Source organism: Schistocerca americana, chromosome 3, assembly GCF_021461395.2.
Source record: "Schistocerca americana isolate TAMUIC-IGC-003095 chromosome 3, iqSchAmer2.1, whole genome shotgun sequence".
Classification (NCBI taxonomy): domain Eukaryota; kingdom Metazoa; phylum Arthropoda; class Insecta; order Orthoptera; family Acrididae; genus Schistocerca; species Schistocerca americana.
The window spans coordinates 506,572,658-506,593,525 of record NC_060121.1 but is presented as its reverse complement, the minus strand read 5'-3'; the positions used below and the strand labels follow the sequence as shown (position 1 = coordinate 506,593,525).

Here is a 20,868-nt window from a genome sequence, read left to right as displayed (position 1 = left end):
TTTTCAATATCCAGCTATTCTTATAATAGTGGCATTTTGCTCTCTCATACCTACAGTGTATCCTCTGTGGCTGTAAGTTAGAACAATGTGGTCTTCACAGACTGTAAGTCCACGGAAAATTGTCCTTGCATGCCATTAAAATTGTAAACTTAAGATGCAATGGTTACTGATGTGACAAGTAAACATTCATATACTTGTAGTTCAGTTAATCATTTATTTTATGCCACACATTTGAAACTTACCATGACGGCATTCTAAATCCACCATTTAGTGTAACTGGCATTGTGGGGCTGCAAAGAAAAAACAAAAAAGTGTCTAAATTATATTAACTCAAAAAATGTTCAAATGTGTGTTAAATCTTATGGGACTTAACCGCTAACATCATCAGTCCCTAAGCTTACACACTACTTAATCTAAATTATCCTAAGGACAAACACACACACCCATGTCCGAGGGAGGACTCTAACCTCCGCCTGGACCAGCCGCACAGTCCATGACTGCAGCGCCTCAGACCACTTGGCTAATCCCGCGTTGCTACAGGGTGTTTCAAAAATGACCGGTATATTTGAAACGGCAATAAAAACTAAACGAGCAGCGATAGAAATACACCGTTTGTTGCAATATGCTTGGGACAACAGTACATTTTCAGGCAGACAAACTTTCGAAATTACAGTAGTTACAATTTTCAACAACAGATGGCGCTGCAAGTGATGTGAAAGATATAGAAGACAACGCAGTCTGTGGGTGCGCCATTCTGTACGTCGTCTTTCTGCTGTAAGCGTGTGCTGTTCACAACGTGCAAGTGTGCTGTAGACAACATGGTTTATTCCTTAGAACATAGGATTTTTCTGGTGTTGGAATTCCACCGCCTAGAACACAGTGTTGTTGCAACAAGACGAAGTTTTCAACGGAGGTTTAATGGAACCAAAGGACCGAAAAGCGATACAATAAAGGATCTGTTTGAAAAATTTCAACGGACTGGGAACGTGACGGATGAACGTGCTGGAAAGGTAGGGCAACCGCGTACGGCAACCCCAGAGGGCAACGCGCAGCTAGTGCAGCAGGTGATCCAACAGCGGCCTCGGGTTTCCGTTCGCCGTGTTGCAGCTGCGGTCCAAATGACGCCAACGTCCACGTATCGTCTCATGCGCCAGAGTTTACACCTCTATCCATACAAAATTCAAACGCGGCAGCCCCTCAGCGCCGCTACCATTGCTGCACGAGAGACATTCGCTAACGATATAGTGCACAGGATTGATGACGGCGATATGCATGTGGGCAGCATTTGGTTTACTGACGAAGCTTATTTTTGCCTGGACGGCTTCGTCAATAAACAGAACTGGCGCATATGGGGAACCGAAAAGCCCCATGTTGCAGTCCCATCGTCCCTGCATCCTCAAAAAGTACTGGTCTGGGCCGCCATTTCTTCCAAAGGAATCATCGGCCCATTTTTCAGATCCGAAACGATTACTGCATCACGCTATCTGGACATTCTTCGTGAATTTGTGGCGGTACAAACTGCCTTAGACGACACTGTGAACACCTCGTGGTTTATGCAAGATGGTGCCCGGCCACATCGCACGGCCGATGTCTTTAATTTCCTGAATGAATATTTCGACGATCGTGTGATTGCTTTGGGCTATCTGAAACATACAGGAGGCAGTGTGGATTGGCCTCCCTATTCGCCAGACATGAACCCCTGTGACTTCTTTCTGTGGGGACACTTGAAAGACCAGGTGTACCGCCAGAATCCAGAAACAATTGAACAGCTGAAGCAGTACATCTCATCTGCATGTGAAGCCATTCCGCCAGACACGTTGTCAAAGGTTTCGGGTAATTTCATTCAGAGACTACGCCATATTATTGCTACGCATGGTGCATATGTGGAAAATATCGTACTATAGAGTTTCCCAGACCGCAGCGCCATCTGTTGTTGAAAATTGTAACTACTGTAATTTCGAAAGTTTGTCTGCCTGAAAATGTACTGTTGTTCCAAGCATATTGCAACAAACGGTGTATTTCTATCGCTGCTCGTTTAGTTTTTATTGCCGTTTCAAATATACCAGTCATTTTTGAAACACCCTGTATATTAACTGCAGTAGCTTCTTTAGTGAAGACAATATCACTAGCATTAATGTATCAAGTGTGCATTATTTTCTAGTGCACATGTATGGAATGAAGATTAATGTATTACACTCTTAATAATGATATGCATGCTAAGATCTCTTACCATAATTCATGACTCATCTTAACATTATTGTACTCAACATAACAATACATAACAATAAATGTCTAACATTTTTTCTTGTCGCAAGAAAGAACCTCCACTATCAGGAAAAATCTCTCTCTCTCTCTCTCTCTCTCATTTGAAATCCCTTAATCTTTATGTACGTTCTCAAATACCAAAATTTTTCAAACATACAGATATACAACTTACAGCTGGTTTCCTACTATATCCCCCTTTTCATCATATACCTCTGCTAAAGTGCATGAGATAATGTTGAAATTAGCTATAAAAGTGATTATTTAATAACATGTCAGAAAATAAATGAATAAAGCAACGAGGCAACCAATTTTGAACAGATTTACTTTTTTTCCTCTCTCTCACATTCACAATGTGATATGTTACAGTTCTGGTTTAATTTCCTTACTTTTTTGTATGGCTGGAAGGGAAGAAAAAGCTTGGGGAAATAAAACAGCCACATAATTTTCAAAGGAATCATACTGGAATCCACTACAATAAAATTAATGGAAACGTCAGAAACATAAATCAGAATTCTTGAGCAGGGATTTTAGACTTGTTCCTTCCAAATGTGAGTCCAGTGTCTGACTACTGGGCTGCTACACTCTGCTTAATACTGGAAATGCATATTTCCGCTCACAATGGAAAATTCAGGATGGAATGTAACAATATTATGAAAAAGAAAGTTGCTACTCACCATATAACGAAGATACTGAGGGCGGTCGGGAGGTGGGGTGGGGGAAGTAGTGGAAAAGGAGAGAAGTAGAAAGACTGAATGTATGGTGGAATGATGACTGTGTAGTGCTGGAATGGGAACAGGAAAGGGGCTGGATGGGTGAGGAGAGTGACTAATGAAGGTTGAGGCCAGGACGGTTACGGGAACATAGAATGTATTGCAGGGAAAGTTCCCATCTGCGCAATTCAGAAAAGCTGGTGTTGTTAAGAGGATCCATATGGCCCAGGCTGTGAAGCAGTCACGGAAATGAAAGATCTCTTTTTTGGTAGCGTGTTCAGCAACAGGGTGGTCCACTTGTTTCTTGGCCACAGTGTCCACCTGCTTAGCCAAGTGGTAACGTGCTTGCTTCCCATGAATTGGGCCAAAGGTTCGATTCCTGGCCGGGTTGCAGATTTTCTCCGCTCGTGGGCTGAGTGTTGTGTTGTCTTCATCATCATTTCATCCTCACCATTGGCACACAAGTCACCCAATGTGGTGTCGACTGAAATAAGACTTGCACTCGGCAGCCTAACTTCCCCAGATGGGGCCTCCTGGCCAATAATACCACACAATCATTTTTTTTTTTGTTACAGATTGTTGGTGGCTATTCATGCGAACAGACAGCTTGTTTATTGTCATGCCCACATAAAATTTTCAGCACAGTGGTTGCAACTTAGCTTGTAAATCACATGACTGGTTTCACTTCACAGGTAGCCCTGCCTTTCATGGGGTAGGTGATGTTCGTGACCAGACTGAAGTAGGTGGTGGTGGGAGGATGCTTGGGACAGGTCTTGCATGTAGGTCTCTTACAGGGATATGAGCCATGAGCTAAGGAGTTGGGAACAGGGCTTCGGTGTATGGCGGAATACCATTATGGGAGGGGTGGGAAGAATAGTGGGCAGGACATTTCTCATTTCAGGGTACGGTAAGAGGTAGTCGAACACCTGGCGGAGAATGTAGTTCTGTTGCTTGTCTTGGGAGGTACTGAGTTACGAGGGGAATGCTCCTCTGTAGCCCGATGGTGGGACTTTGGGAGGTAGTGGGAGGCTGGAAAGATATGGCATGGGAGATTTGTTTTTGTACAAAGTTGGGAAGATAGTTACGGTATTCCAAGATATGCTTAGTTTGTAAAGTGTCCAGCATTCTTTTGATATGCCAGTGAACTTTCAGTTGACTTTTCTTCAAGTCATGTACTATGCTACATATTTACTGTCTACAATCTGTAGCCTTATTCTGTCTCATTGGGTTAAACCCCAACAATATCTCCACTTCGACAATGTTACTCATTCCAGACCAAGAAATCCCTTCCATACAGCCTAGCCACCCGTGAACATTGTATCTATGGTGACAAGCAGTCCCTCTCAAAATATTTTAAGGGTCTCACTGAGGCCTTCACAGTCCAAAATTACCCTCCCAACCTTGTACAGAAACAGGTCCCATGGTTTAGCTCTCCAGTCGCCCACTACCTCCAGAAGTCCCACTTTCTCTCTTGACTCCGTACTACCCACGATTGGACCAACTGAATCACATTCTCTGTCATGCTTCAAACTACCTCTACTCGAGCCCAACTATCCTTCCTATCCCTCTCACAGTGGTATTCTCCCATCCACCCAAACTAAACAATATCCTTGCCCGTCCCTATTCAACCCCTGCTCCCAACTCCTTACTTCGAGGCTCAATCTCTGTAATACACCTAAATACAAGAACTGTCCCATACATTCTCCCACCACCACGTACTCCAGTCAGGTCACAAGCATCATTCCCATAAAAGGGAGTCATGTGGTCTATAAACCTGGAATCGTGTGATCTACAGATCAAGTTGCAACTACTCTGCTGCATTCTACATGGGCACGACAAGCAACAAACTGTTTGTCCACATGAATGGCCAATGACAAACTGTGGCTACGAAGCAGCTGGACCACCCAATTTCAGAGCACACTGCCCACCACCACGTTCTTTACTCCAGTGAATGCTTCACAGGATGCACCATCTGGATCCTTCCTACCAATACCAGCTTTTCTGTTTTGCACAGGTAGGAACTTTCCCTGCTATATATTCTACGTTCCTGTAAACTCCCTGGCCTCATCATTTGTTATCCCTGTCCTTCACTCACCTATACCCTTCCCTGCTCTACACAGCCCTCTATTCCAACAATGCACCCACAGTGGTGATAATTTATTGTGGGTACAGCTCACACATTGAGTTTTGATGGTTTTTTTCTGTTAATGTTTATCTTCACTCCTTCCAGATCTCTAAAGGTTATCCTTGCTGGAGGAATCTGATGAAGATGAATGAATGACACACTAATCACTTACTCTAAAGGGAGAATATCAACTCAGACTATTGATTTAATTCACTCCCCTTTATTTAGTTTCACATGCAACAGTAATGTTAATATAATTTTTCTATCCATTCTCATGAGCAGCAGATAGGCCTGTTTTTATTTGCAACCCTATAGTTCACTTAAAGAGGGATGAAAGGAGATCTATTAAAACTTTTCTGGCAGCACTTCGGCTTCCCTTAAGGATGTCTTGGCGATTTGTTACATTGTTTTCAAGAATCTGGAAATAGTTATTGGGTCTATTCACACTCTGAAAGCTCCACTAACAAACAAATGTAACTACGTCTCAAAAAGAATCAGACACTTTATAATGTGGATTATTTATTGATATACCTACAGCTAAGATTTTATTCAGTTTCATTAAAAGGACACTAATTCATTATTCATGGCAGCTCTGTTACAGAGAAACAACCTTTAGCTCTAACGAGCTAAACGTGCACTCAAGATTTTCACACCCAATAAAGTATGAATCACAAACCAGTAATTTTTTAACACCAATTTCTGTATTTCACCACTGTTATTACCACTGTGTCATAGTTAGACCTAGGATTTGTAAGAGCAAGAAATGTGATGAAAAAAGTGTAATGTTTTAGGAGATAAAGGAGCAAATTCCAAGTACAAAATTTATGGAAAACATACACAAACCACTTACCACAGACCCTTCCCTCCCCTTCCCCCAATAGAATTCACTCAAGCAACAAAAAATCTTGTGACATATAATTTGATAGTCTGACCTATTCCAGCCACACATACAGAAGAATTTTTAAAATAATAAAGTTCAACATTTCTAGGTTTTATTGAGTGAGATTGCATCTGCAATCACTCAGAAAATATTTTCAAACAGAAAAGGCACATACCAGGTCATAAATGAAAGACGTGCATATGCTGTTTTTAATATTAATCAATATTCTTGTTCATTGCCATGTCCTCCACTTTAGAGTTTTTGCGTAAGTTTCACTCAAGCTTCTGTTGTGTAATAATTTTAAGCACATCTTTCACATCTGTCAAAATGGTTCACTGTGTTTCTTTATTAAAATACTCTTCCTCAGGTTTCTTATACCTGATGTCAGTCGAAGGAGTTTGTGTGAGACAAAGGTCATCTTGCATTTCTTGCTTATCTGACAGTTCTTTAACTTTTCTTACAGTTTGTCAATCAATACCTGGCAAGCCACCTGGAAGGGTATGGCAGTGAGAACTTCTGGTTCCATTTGTGTATCGTGTGTAAGAAGAATGATTGTTGTTTAACTAAGAATTAGCTCTAATTTCTCAAACTGTATAGTTGTGGTCATTTTGTGAGACTTATGTGAGAGGACGTACTACAGCGTGGTTATAATTAAACTTTCACTGTTTGAGTCAGTGGATTGACAGAAAGCTATTTACCATGTGGGTACCCAACTTTACAGGAATGTTATTCAGACTGTGTGTTGCAGGAATTGTGTTGTTAGTAACGGTAAGTGTTGTTAGTAACGTTAAGTGTTGTTAGTAACGTTAAGTGTTGTTAGTAACGTTAAGTGTTAGACGCTGGTACTGGAGCTGTGACATAGGGGGTAGCAACAAGCATCAATGCGCATTACAGTTACAGTCAACATGGGTCTGGAAAAGGTAATTAGGGCTTTACTCATGAAGCTGTTTTGTCAAAACAGCAGCAAAAATGCAGCTGCATTAAACAAATACAGAGAGATGATCTTTCCACATGGGTATTGAAGGACAAGATTCAGAAGCTTGAATTAACTGGCGATGTGGGAATTGCTCTGGGGAGAGGCTGATGGCCAACTGTGCCACAAATTGGTGAAGAAGTTGCTGTTGCCATGGCCGAGAATGCTAGACATATCTTCAAGCAGTGCATGAGGTGTCATGACAGCTGAAAATTCAATGATCCACCATTTGAAAAGTGCTGCAAACAACTGTGAAATGCTATCTCTAGTGCAGTTCCAGACTGTCAGAGATGCAGACGGTCGTTCCACTAAGCACATTTGTAACCTAGAACATAAGCATGGTATGCAATTAACAAATGTTACCCTCTCATGCGGAAATAAAAACGTGTTTCTTTCCATCTTTTATTCATTATCTCTCTTCTGCCCTCCCAAGTAGTGTAAGTTTAATTATAACTACTCTGTATGTTGTCTGACACTTTCCAAAATGTATTCTCTCATAATTTCAGTAGTAAATATCTCTCTGATGCACAATGCCTCTCTTGTAATGCCCGCCACTGGAGTTTGTTGAGCACCTATGTAAGGCTCTCGTGCTGATTGAATGATCCTGTGAGGAAATGCACCATTCTTCACTGGATCTGCTCTATTTCTTCCATTAATCCTACCTGGTAAGGGTCCCACACTGATAAGCAATACACAAGAATTCGCCAAACAAGTATTTTGTAAGCAACTTCTTTCATGGATGACTTACATTTCCTTAAGATTCTTCCTATGAATCGCAGTCTGGCATCTGCTATTTCTATTTGTTTTATGTGTCATTCCCCTTAATACTGCCCGATTGTTATTTCCAGATATTTTGTGATATATATTGTTTCCGGCAATCTGTCGTTAATGGTGTAGTTGTGCAGTAGCGGATTTCTACTCCTGTGTATGCACAGCATCTTACATTTACTTGCATTCAGGGGTGGCTACCTTCTTATAGACATACTTATAATTTGTGAACAGCCTTATGGAGCTTCCAAAATTTCCCACTGAATCACTAATGGACCAATCACACTTTCTTGGGTACTCCTGAAATTACTGTTACATCTGTCAATTCTGTTCCATTTAGAGTCACATGTTGAGTACTATCTGAAAGGAACTGTTAAATCTAGTTCAAATCAGGTCTGATACTTAATAAGCTCTTACATTTTTCAGTACATGACTGTTTCAAATGCCTTCCTGAAGTAAATGAATTTAGCGTCAACCTGAGCACTGTGTGAGTGCCGTCACTCTCATTGATGGAAAGAGCAAGCAGAGTTTTTCAAGATCTCTGTTTACGGAACCCATGTTGATTTTTAGAGAGAAGATTTTCGCTCTCCAAAAAACGTCATAATACGTGAGCATAAAACATTCAACAATTCTACAATAGATTTATATCAGTGACATAGGCCTATAATTATGTTTATTTGCCTTACGACCCTTCTTGAAAACAGGAATAACCTGCGTTTTTTCCAGACGCTTAGTACCCTTGGTTACACCAGCGACCTACGATAAACTGCTGACAGAAGCAGAGCAAATTCTTTTGCGCAACCTCTGCAGAATTTTACAGGTATCTCATCTGGTCTAGAAGCCTATCCGCTACTAACAAGGAACCCTTTGAGTGTGAGATCGTAAAAGGCCAATGATGTTTACAGCATTCAACACCCTACAAATTGTTTACCATGCAACCACTATATTGTCTGCTAATGGCAGAAGGGGGGTGGGATTGGAGGTATTCAATGGTGAGCACTGCATGAGCCCATGGAGTGTAGCTGAACTGCTTAGTTGACGAGTAAATAAAAAATAAAAACACAAACCCACACACAAACCACACAAGGTGAGTGGTTTCCTTTAATCAAAATGTATTTACATTCTACCAGAAATTTTCACAGCATTTAAGATACCATTAGTAAAGATCAGTGAGCATACATTGGTAGAGGCTCTACATGTGTAGCTCCTAGACATGTCTTCTTCTTCTTCTTCTTCTTCTTCTTCTTCATCTCCAAGTAACTGCTGCAATCTGTGTCGATTTGAACCTGCTTACCACATTGAAGCCTTCCTCTACAACTTTAAACTTCCATACTTCCCTTCAATGCTAAATACATAATTCTGTGCTGCCTCAGGATGTGTCCTATCAACCGAGCCTCTCTTTTACTCTCACAAAAGTTGTGCCATAGATTTCAGTTTATCCAATTTGATTCAATACCTCTTCATTAATTATCCAACACTGTCTATTACCCTTGCTTCACTTTAGTTGATGATGTTAATCTGATAAACTCTTTTCAAGATACTATCTATTCTGCTTAACTGCTCTTCCAAGTTCTTTGCTATATCTGACAGAATTATATCACCAGCAAATTTTTGCTTCATCTCCCAGCACTTTCTCCAAACTTCTACTTGGTTTCCTTTACCACTTGTTCAGTGTACCATTTGAGTTTCCTCAGGTATAGGCTACAACCCTGTCTCATTACCTTCTCAATTACTGCTTCCCTTTCATGTCCTTTGACTTACTGCATTCTGGTTTATGCACTAGTAGTCAATAACCCAAAGTGCATTAAGGTCAAGACTGTCAAAAGCTTTCTCTAAATATACAAATGGTATAAACATAGGTTTGCCTTTCGTGTAAGATAAATCAGTACATCAACACAGTATCATGTCTTCCTTTTTTTCACCAGAACTGAAACTATTTTCTACCAGCTTTTTCATTCTTCTGTAGACAATTTGTATCAGTATTGTGCATCATGACTTTTTAAATTAATAGTTCTGAACCCCCCCCCCATGAACCATGGACTTTGCCGTTGGTGGGGAGGCTTGCGTGCCTCAGCGATACAGATAGCCGTACCGTAGGTGCAACCACAATGGAGGGGTATCTGTTGAGAGGCCAGACAAACGTGTGGTTCCCGAAGAGGGGCAGCAGCCTTTTCAGTAGTTGCAGGGGCAACAGTCTGGATGATTGACTGACCTGGCCTTGCAACATTAACCAAAACGGCCTTGCTGTGCTGGTACTGCGAACGGCTGAAAGTAAGGGGAAACTACAGCCGTAATTTTTCCCGAGGGCATGCAGCTTTACCGTATGATTAAATGATGATGGCATCCTCTTGGGTAAAATATTCCGGAGGTAAAATAGTCCCCCATTCCAATCTCCGGGCGGGGACTACTCAAGAGGACGTCGTTATCAGGAGAAAGAAAACTGGCGTTCTACGGATCGGAGTGTGGAATGTCAGATCCCTTAATCGGGCAGGTAGGTTAGAAAATTTAAAAAGGGAAATGGATAGGTTAAAGTTAGATATAGTGGGAATTAGTGAAGTTCTGTGGCAGGAAGAACAAGACTTTTGGTCAGGGGAATACAGGGTTATAAATACAAAATCAAATAGGGGTAATGCAGGAGTAGGTTTAATAATGAATAAAAAAATAGGAGTGCGGGTAAGCTACTACAAACAGCATAGTTAACACATTATTGTGGCCAAGATAGACACGAAGGCCACGCCTACCACAGTAGTACAAGTTTATATGCCAACTAGCTCTGCAGATGACGAAGAAATTGAAGAAATGTATGACGAAATAAAAGAAATTATTCAGATAGTGAAGGGAGATGAAAATTTAACAGTCATGGGTGACTGGAATTCGGTAGCAGGAAAAGGGAGAGAAAGAAACGTTGTAGGTGAATATGGATTGGGGCTAAGAAATGAAAGAGGAAGCCGCCTGGTAGAATTTTGCACAGAGCACAATTTAATCATAGCTAACACTTGGTTCAAGAATCATAAAAGAAGGTTGTATACATGGAAGAAGCCTGGAGATACTGACAGGTTTCAGATAGATTATATAATGGTAAGACACAGATTTAGGAATGGGTTTTAAATTGTAAGACATTTCCAGGGGCAGATGTGGACTCTGACCACAATCTATTGGTTATGAACTGTAGATTAAAACTGAAGAAACTGCGAAAAGGTGGGAATTTAAGGAGATGGGACCTGGATAAACTGACTAAACCAGAGGTTCTACAGAGTTTCAGGGAGAGCGTAAGGGAACAAATGGCAGGAATGGGGGAAAGAAATACAGTAGAAGAAGAATGGGTAGCTTTGAAGGATGGAGTAGTGAAGGCAGCAGAGGATCAAGTAGGTAAAAAGAAAAAGGGCTTGGGCAACAGAAGAAATATTGAACTTAATTGATGAAAGGAGAAAATATAAAAATGCAGTAAATGAAGCAGGCAAAAAGGAATACCAACGTCTCAAAAATGAGATCGACAGGAAGTGCAAAATGGCTAAGCAGGGATGGCTAGAGGATAAATGTAAGGATGTAGAGGCTTATCTCACTAGGGGTAAGATAGATACTGCCTAAAGGAAAATTAAAGAGGCCTTTGGAGAAAGGAGAACCACTTGTATGAATATCAAGAACTCAGATGGAAACCCAGTTCTAAGCAAAGAAGGGAAAGCAGAAAGATGGAAGGAGTATATAGAGGGTCTATACAAGGGTGATGTACTTGATGACAATATTATGGAAATGGAAATGGAAGAGGATGTAGATGAAGATGAAATGGGAGATATGATACTGCGTGAAGAGTTTGACAGAGCACTGAAAGACCTAAGTCGAAACAAGGCCCCGGGAGTAGACAACATTCCATTAGAACTACTGACAGCCTTGGGAGAGCCAGTCCTGACATAACTCTACCATCTGGTGAGCAAGTTGTATGAGACAGGCGAAATACCCTCAGACTTCAAGAAGAATATAGTAATTCCAATCCCAAAGAAAGCAGGTGTTGACAGATGTGAAAATTACCGAACTATCACTTCAATAAGCCACAGCTGGCAATACTGACCCTACGACTTATCTTAGAAGCTAGAATAAGGAAAGGCAAACCTACGTTTCTAGCATTTGTAGACTTAGAGAAAGCTTTTGACAATGTTGACTGGAATACTCTCTTTCAAATTCTGAAAGTGGCAGGGGTAAAATATAGGGAGCGAAAGGCTATTTACAATTTGTATAGAAACCAAATGGCAGTTATAAGAGTTGAGGGGCATGAAAGGGAAGCAGTGGTTGGGAAGGGAGTGAGACAGGGTTGTAGCATCTCCCTGATGTTATTCAATCTGTATATTGAGCAAGCAGTGAAGGAAACAAAAGAAAAATTTGGAGTAGGTACTAAAATTCATGGAGAAGAAATAAAAACTTTGAGGCTCACTGATGACATTGTAATTCTGTCAGAGACAGCAAAGGACTTGGAAGAGCAGTTGAACGGAATGGATAGCGTCTTGAAAGGAGGATATAAGATGAACATCAACAAAAGCAAAACGAGGATAATGGAATGTAGTCGAATTAAGTCGAGTGTTGCTGAGGGTATTAGTTTAGGAAATTAGACACTTAAAGTAGTAAAGGAGTTTTGCTATTTGGGGAGCAAAATAACTGATGATGGTCGAAGTAGAGAGGATATAAAATGTAGACTGGCAATGGGAAGGAAAGTGTTTCCAAAGAAGAGAAATTTGTTAACATCGAGTATAGATTTAAGTGTCATGAAGTCGTTTCTGAAAGTATTTGTATGGAGTGTAGCCACGTATGGAAGTGAAACGTGGACGATAAATAGTTTAGAGAAGAAGAGAATAGAAGCTTTCGAAATGTGGTGCTACAGAAGAATGCTGAAGATTAGATGGGTGGATCACATAACTAATGAGGAGGTATTGAATAGAATTGGAGAGAAGAGAAGTTTGACTAGAAGAAGGGATCGGTTGGTAGGACATGTTCTGAGGCATCAAGGGATCACCAATTTAGTATTGGAGGGCAGCGTGGAGGGTAAAAATCGTAGAGAGAGACCAAGAGATGGATACACCAAGCAGATTAAGAAGGATGTAGGTTGCAGTAGGTACTGGGAGATGAAGAAGCTAGCACAGGATAGGGTAGCATGGAGAGCTCCATCAAACCAGTCCCAGGACTGAAGACCACAACAACAACAACAACAACAGTTCTGTACCAATCACATTTCTCAGCACCTACCTTCTTTTAATTCCGAATTATCGCATCATTCTGGAAGTCCGAGGGTATTTGCTTGACATACATTTCCATCATATAGCTCTACCATGTATTCCGTCTGCACTTCCCTTCTTTTTTTAGTAGTGATTTATCATCTGAACTCTTCGTATTCATACAGGTGCTTCTCTTTTCTCTGAAGCTTTCTTTAATATTTCTACCTTTCCAGTATGTTGTATGCTCTTACAGCCTTGCATTTGTCCACTAGCCATTATTGTTTTGCTATTCTGCAATTTTGTCAACCTATTTTTTGACACCTGTTTTCCCTTATGCTTTCTTCATTTTTATATTTTTTTTCCTTTTGTCATTTAAACTGAGTATCCTCACTGTTATCCAAGGATTAATACTTGGTACAGTTTTTTTTCTATTTGATTCTCTGTTGCATTCACTATTTCCTCTCTCAGAACAACACATTCATCTTCTATTGTACTTCTTCCCTTGTTTCAATCCATTGTTGCTTAACAGTCCCTCTGAAATTCTCAATGACTTCTGATTCTTTCAATTTATTCAGGTCTCACCTCCATAATTTCCTACCTTGCTGTAATTTCTTCAGTTTTAATCTACAGTTCATAACCAATAAAATGTGATGAGAGTGCACGTCTGCCCCTTACAGGTTAAATTCTGGTTCTGAAGCATCTATTTTATCATATAATCTATCTGAAACCTTGTGGTGTGTCCTGGTCTCTTCCACATATTCATCATTCTTTCGTGATTCTTAAACCAAATGTTAGCAATGATTAAATTATGCTCTGAATAAAATTCTAACAGGCAGCTTCCTCTTTTATTCCTTTCCCAGTCCATGTCCCTCTACTATTTTTCCTTTTCTTAAATTTTCCTCCCCATAACTATAGTACCCCCCTCTCAGACAGCATATAAAAGGTCAAGCAAAGACAAGTTTCTGTGGAGCCTAAGTTCAGAGGTGAGGTAAAGTGACAAATATAAGGCTCTATTTCATCCACAGAGACTGAACTAGAAAAGGCTATCAGAACATTTAAAGTGAGCTGCAGGACTCAATGGGTTATTCCTGGAGCTTATTAAACACCTGGGACCACACGCTAGTAACAGTTCTACCAAATACTTTGAGCACCAACCAAGTTCCTAGGCAGATGAAGATATCCAAAACACTTGTCATTTTAAAACCACAAGATGACCCAGCAAGCTGTTGCCCAGCAGCAGAATTTATGATCATACTGATGAGGTTCTCTCTATTTATCAGGCAGGGTTCTGTACAGAGCATAGCTGCTGTGACCAAGCTCTGGACGTAACCTCATATATTTAAGGAGGCTTCGAGCAATAGGCCATCACTGCTAAGCTGTTTGATGATGTCACAGTGTTCATTTTGGATTTAAGCGTCTTAGATGAACAAAGATAAGAATACAACAAATTGAACAAGCTGTACTCATCGCTGTACTCATCACTGTGTGTAATGTACTGAGACCGAAACTGCTACTGCCAGTGATTTTCGTAGTTTTCAAAATTTATTCATGTAAATTATAGGAGAGGGCTTACTTTTTTTGTTCTTGCTTTGCACACTGTTTTCTTTAGCATTTTACCAATTTTCTATTTTTACATTTATTTTGGTTTGTTGTTCATGGCACAGTGGCAACAGTACCTTATATTATGAAACTACATTTCTTTCTTCACCATACATCAAGTAACAGAACAATTTTGCACAAAGTATTAGGACTAGGACCCTTTTCTACTTCTGTTGAATCAACAGCTGATGAGTTAACATCAAGTTTTCCAATGAAAATATCACACTGCATAGAAAAGAATATTCCAGAATACCTTCCCTCTTTGTTTGTTAATGAACGTGAGTTGTAACAGGAGGATGGAAGAGGTGAGACAGTAGGTGAGTTTCCAGGCTTCCTAGTGCCACATAGCATATCCAATGAGGTTGAAGACTCCTGTATAGATACACTTCAGATGAAGAAGCTAAAAAGTAAGCCTAAATTCAATGGAACAACAAGTTATGCCTGGAGGCATGTTGCCACTTCGAGGATATAATCGACAAGGAAGATACTCATCACCTAGGAAACAGCTTGGTTGATAGATGCAGGTTTTTACAACATTCTACCAATAGAAGTGTAAATGAAGCCACAAAAGTCTTTCAATGGAACACCACTGACCTTTACAGTTGATTAACAATGATTAAAAATATTTAATTTTGACCAGATCACACAAATTTTCAGAACGCTGTATAACAGTTTGCTTTGATGTCCAGTGGGATATTTCTGTCTCTCTTACAATTTTTCTAAACCAAAATGGTGAGCTGACTTTTGAACACTAGACACAAACATCCAACAAGTCTCAGAAATAGGGTATCAGAAATTCGTCATAAAAGAGTTAAAGATGCAGAAAATGGGGGAAAACACTCATAGCTGTCTAACAAGTAACGCCTCAGATCACATTAAAGGTTGTGAGATTCCTCTTATTTCAGACACTATTTATTTGTCCTTTTTCACAGTATATTTGAGTACTGCATTTAAGATGAATAAGTTGTTGTCTTGACCAGTGATACAGATCACTGGAGCAACTAGTCTGGAGGCAATTCCCACAGCTGACAAGCAGACAGCAAGACTTGTCAACCATATGCCACCATACATGTGCTGGTGGTGCGAGGTGCCAAATAAGGCATAAGAACATACCTATCATAGCAATCATGGATGCTGGGGACCACCCATCATTTAGGCATGAAACAACAACTCTTTCTGTATCAAACAGTAATTATTACAATCCACTTTTAACACAATAAATGTTTGGGCAGTCTATTCATTAAAGCTCCTTTACTACTATTACACTATGCAGTAGACTAATTGGAATAAGAAAAAAATGATGATGGGGACACTACCACCAAAACCATACGAAATTTGCTAGCAATTCTTGTTGGGACCCAAGAAAGTGCATCACAGCATTAGGATTTACTCCTGGTTTTGGACCTTGTGTCAGTCACACACTATTTTCAGTATTCTATAAAACTAAGTGTACCAAAACTGAATAATTGTGAATTATTCAAATGTATTTATCAATACAAACACCATAATGGCATCATAGAAAACGATTAAAAATGGATTTTGTACTCTTACATCTAATCATAGCTACATAATTAGAATTTTTCCAGTTCTGGACATTTCCAGAGCTGGAAATTATCTGCTATGAGGAACATCATCAGCGGCAGAACTGCATAGAACAGGGGTAGGGGGAAATCCTATGCATTCATTCACAAAGGTATGCCAAGAAATGTCTATCTTGTCCCTTGCAGTCTTCAGTGAAAATGCAAGATCAGTTGAACTGCACATTTATGTCACCTCCTACGGCTATCAGGAATATATAGAGAGTTTTAGTACATGAGGGGAACTTGCAATTTTTCTTTAATGCTGGAGTTGTTCTTCCAAGCTCCACCATTACTTCACAAAACATTGTTTTTGAGAAGTCATCTTAGAGAAACTAAAGTTAGTCATGGAGTAGCCTAGTGGTAATAGGTATTACTTTTGTTTGGTTTGTTGTTGCTTTGCTTGTAATTTAACACACACACACACACACACACACACACACACACACACACACACACACACACCACTCTTTCACACACGACTGCAGTCTCAGGCAACTGAAACCACAGTGTGAGCAGCAGCACCACTACATGAAGGGAGTGGTGACTGGGGCGGGGAGGGGGAGGGATAGTATGTTGGGGTTGGTGTACAGTGAAGTGCTGCAGAGTAGACAGAGGGTAGGGGAGAGCTGGGGAAGGGGGCGGGGAGGCGGCGGGGGGGGGGGGGGGGGGAGTAGTGGAGAAGGACAGAAGTAAAAAGACTGGGCATGATGGTGGAATGGAACAGGGAAGGGCTGGATGGGTGAGGACAGTGACTAATGAAGGTTGAGGCCAGGACGGTTAAAGGAACATAGGATGCATTGCAGAGAAAGTTCAGAAAAGCTGGTGTTAGTACAGGGTGTTTCAAAAATGACCAGTATATTTGAAACGGCAATAAAAACTAAACGAGCAGCGATAGAAATACACCGTTTGTTGCAATATGCTTGAGACAACAGTACATTTTCAGGCGGACAAACTTTCGAAATTACAGTAGTTACAATTTTCAACAACAGATGGCGCTGCAAGTGATGTGAACGATATAGAAGACAACGCAGTCTGTGGGTGCGCCATTCTGTACGTCGTCTTTCTGCTGTAAGCGTGTGCTGTTCACAACGTGCAAGTGTACTGTAGACAACATGGTTTATTCCTTAGAACAGAGGATTTTTCTGGTGTTGGAATTCCACCGCCTAGAACACAGTGTTGTTGCAACACGACGAAGTTTTCAATGGAGGTTTAATGTAACCAAAGGACCGAAAAGCGATACAATAAAGGATCTGTTTGAAAAATTTTAACGGACTGGGAACGTGACGGATGAACGTGCTGGAAAGGTAGGGTGACCGTGTACGGCAACCACAGAGGGCAACGCGCAGCTAGTGCAGCAGGTGATCCAACAGCGGCCTCGGGTTTCCGTTCGCCGTGTTGCAGCTGCGGTCCAAATGACGCCAACGTCCACGTATCGTCTCATGCGCCAGAGTTTACACCTCTATCCATAAAAAATTCAAACGCGGCAACCCCTCAGCGCCGCTACCATTGCTGCACGAGAGACATTCGCTAACGATATAGTGCACAGGATTGATGATGGCGATACGCATGTGGGCAGCATTTGGTTTACTGATGAAGCTTATTTTTACCTGGACGGCTTCGTCAATAAACAGAACTGGCGCATATGGGGAACCGAAAAGCCCCATGTTGCAGTCCCATCGTCCCTGCATCCTCAAAAAGTACTGGTCTGGGCCGCCATTTCTTCCAAAGGAATCATTGGCCCTTTTTCAGATCCGAAACGATTACTGCATCACGCTACCTGGACATTCTTCGTGAATTTGTGGTGGTACAAACTGCCTTAGACGACACTGTGAACACCTCGTGGTTTATGCAAGATGGTGCCCGGCCACATCGCACGGCCGACGTCTTTAATTTCCTGAATGAATATTTCGACGATCGTGTGATTGCTTTGGGCTATCTGAAACATACAGGAGGCAGCGTGGATTGGCCTCCCTATTCGCCAGACATGAACCCCTGTGACTTCTTTCTGTGGGGACACTTGAAAGACCAGGTGTACCGCCAGAATCCAGAAACAATTGAACAGCTGAAGCAGTACATCTCATCTGCATGTGAAGCCATTCTGCCAGACACGTTGTCAAAGGTTTCGGGTAATTTCATTCAGAGACTACGCCATATTATTGCTACGCATGGTGGATAAGTGGAAAATATCGTACTATAGAGTTTCCCAGACCGCAGCGCCATCTGTTGTTGAAAATTGTAACTACTGTAATTTCGAAAGTTTGTCTGCCTGAAAATGTACTGTTGTTCCAAGCATATTGCAACAAACGGTGTATTTCTATCGCTGCTCGTTTAGTTTTTATTGCCGTTTCAAATATACCGGTCATTTTTGAAACACCCTGTAAGAAGGGTCCATATGGTACAGCCTGGGAAGCAGTCACTGAAATTTAGGATGTCATTTTTGGCAACGTGTTCAGCAACAGGGTGGTCCACTTGCTTCTTGGCCACAGTTTGTAGGTGGCCATTCATGCAGACAGACAGCTCGTTGGTAGTCGTGTCCACATAGAATGCAGCACAGTGTTTGCAGCTTAACTTGTAGATCACATGACTGGTTTCACAGGTAGCCCTACCTTTGATGGGAAAGGTGATGTTTGTCACCAGACTGGAGTAGGTGGTGGTGGGAGGGTGTATGGGAAAAGTCTTACATCTAGGTCTATTACAGGTGTATGAACTATGAGGTAAGGGGGTTGGGAGCAGGGGTTGTGTAAGGATGAACTAGTATATAGTGTAGGTTCGGTGGGCAGCGGAATACCACTGTCTGAGGGTTCGGAAGGATAGTGGGCAGAACATTTTTCATTTCAGGGCACGACGAGAGGTAGTCAAAACCCTGGCAGAGAATGTAATTCAGTTGCTCTCGTCTTGGGTGGTACTGTGTTATGAGGGGAGTGCTCTCCTGTGGCAGGACGGTGGGATTTTGGGAGGTGGTGGGAAACTGGAAAGATATGGCACAGGAATTTGCTTTTATATGAGGTTGGGACGATAACAGTCTGTGGAGGCTTCAGTGAGACCATCAGTGTATTTCGAGAGGGACCGGTCATCACTGCAGACGCAAGGTGGCTTCTTGATGGGGGAGAAGTTGTCGAGGTTCCAGAGGAATGCGGGTAGGGTGTTGTCAACCTTGATCCAGATCACAACGATGTCAGCAATGAATCTGAACCAGATAAGGGGTTTCGGATTCTGGGTTTTTAGGAAGGATTCCTCTAGACCGGCTATGATTAGGTTGCCATAGGATTGTGCCCATAGCCGTAACCTGGATTTGCACATAGGTAATGTCTTCAAAGGAGAAGTAATTCTGGGTGAGGATATAGTTGGTGATAGTGACTAGGAAGGAAGTTTCGATTTGTAAACTGTCGCACAGTGGGACTAGCAGTAAGGTCATGGGCTTTAGGAATGTTAGTGTAAAGGGGGGTGGGGGGGGAGTCATCAATAGTGACGAGCAGGACACCGTGTGGTAAGGGGACAGGAACTGTGGAGAGTCGGTGCAGGAAATTGTTGGTATCTTTTAAATAGGAGGGTAGGTTCCGGTTAATGAGTTGAAGGTGTTGGTCTGTGAGAGAAGAGATTCTCTCAGTGGGGGCACAGTAACCAGCCACAATAGGGTGTCCTGCGTGGTGAGGTTTATGGACTTTAGGAAGCATGTAGAAGGTGGAAGTGGAGGGAGTGGTAGGGGTGAGTAGAGATATGGGCTCTGGCGATAGGTTCTGGGATGGGCCTATCGATTTGAGTAGTGACTGGAGATGCTGCTTGATTTCTGGAATGGGGTCAATGTGGCGTGGTTTGTAGGTGGAAGTATCTGACAGCTGATGGAGTCCTTCTGCCACGTAATCCTTGCGGTTCAAAACAACAATGGTGGTGCCTTTGTCTGCAGGTAGGATTATAAGATCAGGATCTGTTTTTAGATGGTGGACTGCGGTTCTTTCTGTGGATGTTAGGTTAGTTTGCATGTTGAGGGATTTGGGGAATGATGGTGAGGCAAGGTTCAAGGTTAAGAAATTCTGGAAAGTAACAGGGAGCGATTTGGGAGCAGTGGAAGTGGATTACGCTTGGATGGAGGAGTGAACTGAGTTAGGTAGGGTTCAGTATTGGTCTTTGGTTGAGTCTGGTAGGATTGGTGGTGAAAGTGTTTCCACTGTAGCAATGGGCAGAAGGTCTTTAACAAGTCCTGCACGACTGAATTTGGGAGTGGGGCAACAGGTGAGGCCTTTGGGAAGGACTGATATTTCTGTGGGACTTCTGGATGAAAAGTTGATGGTTGTGTTATGGGTCTGTTTAGATTCTGGATTCCGTGTGGTGGTGGGAGTGCGATTTGGAGGATGGCGTAAGTGTAGGAGGATTGCGAGACACTGTTTGTCAGGTATGAGGGGATGCAGGGGAGGTTTAGAGGTTGGTAAACAGGTGGTGGACTGTGGTACTCCGAGGTGGGAGTAGGATGTGAGCAGGATGGAGAGAGCCTTTTGAGGTGGCATTATGCATGTTGCTGAAGTTCCTGCAGGGCAAGAGTTTCATTGTGTGTTATGGGTTCCAGAAATTTGAGACTGCACAGTAATTTTGTGGATGGAGAGAAGGTACGGCAAGGAGGTTTGGGCTTGGTTGGTATGGTTTTGCAGGACTATGTTGGTGAGGGGCCAAGATCTGACAGAATATGAATAGGTGGAGGTCATTGTGGAAGAAGGGGTCGCAGCTAGAGATGGGTAATTTGATGGTAAGGCCATTTGGGGGGATTCCATGAGC

At 41.8% G+C, this 20,868-nt stretch overlaps 1 protein-coding gene across 1 annotated transcript in view; it reads right to left on the bottom strand.

Moving 5' to 3' along the window:
- The window catches only part of LOC124605367 (acyl-protein thioesterase 1), a 141,608-nt gene that overhangs the window by 63,276 nt on the left and 57,464 nt on the right, over window positions 1–20,868 (bottom strand). Inside the window, exon 4 of the mRNA XM_047136996.1 lies at window positions 243–290. Within this exon, the coding sequence (XP_046992952.1) occupies window positions 243–290 (48 nt within the window). The remainder of the gene's footprint in view (window positions 1–242; window positions 291–20,868) is intronic.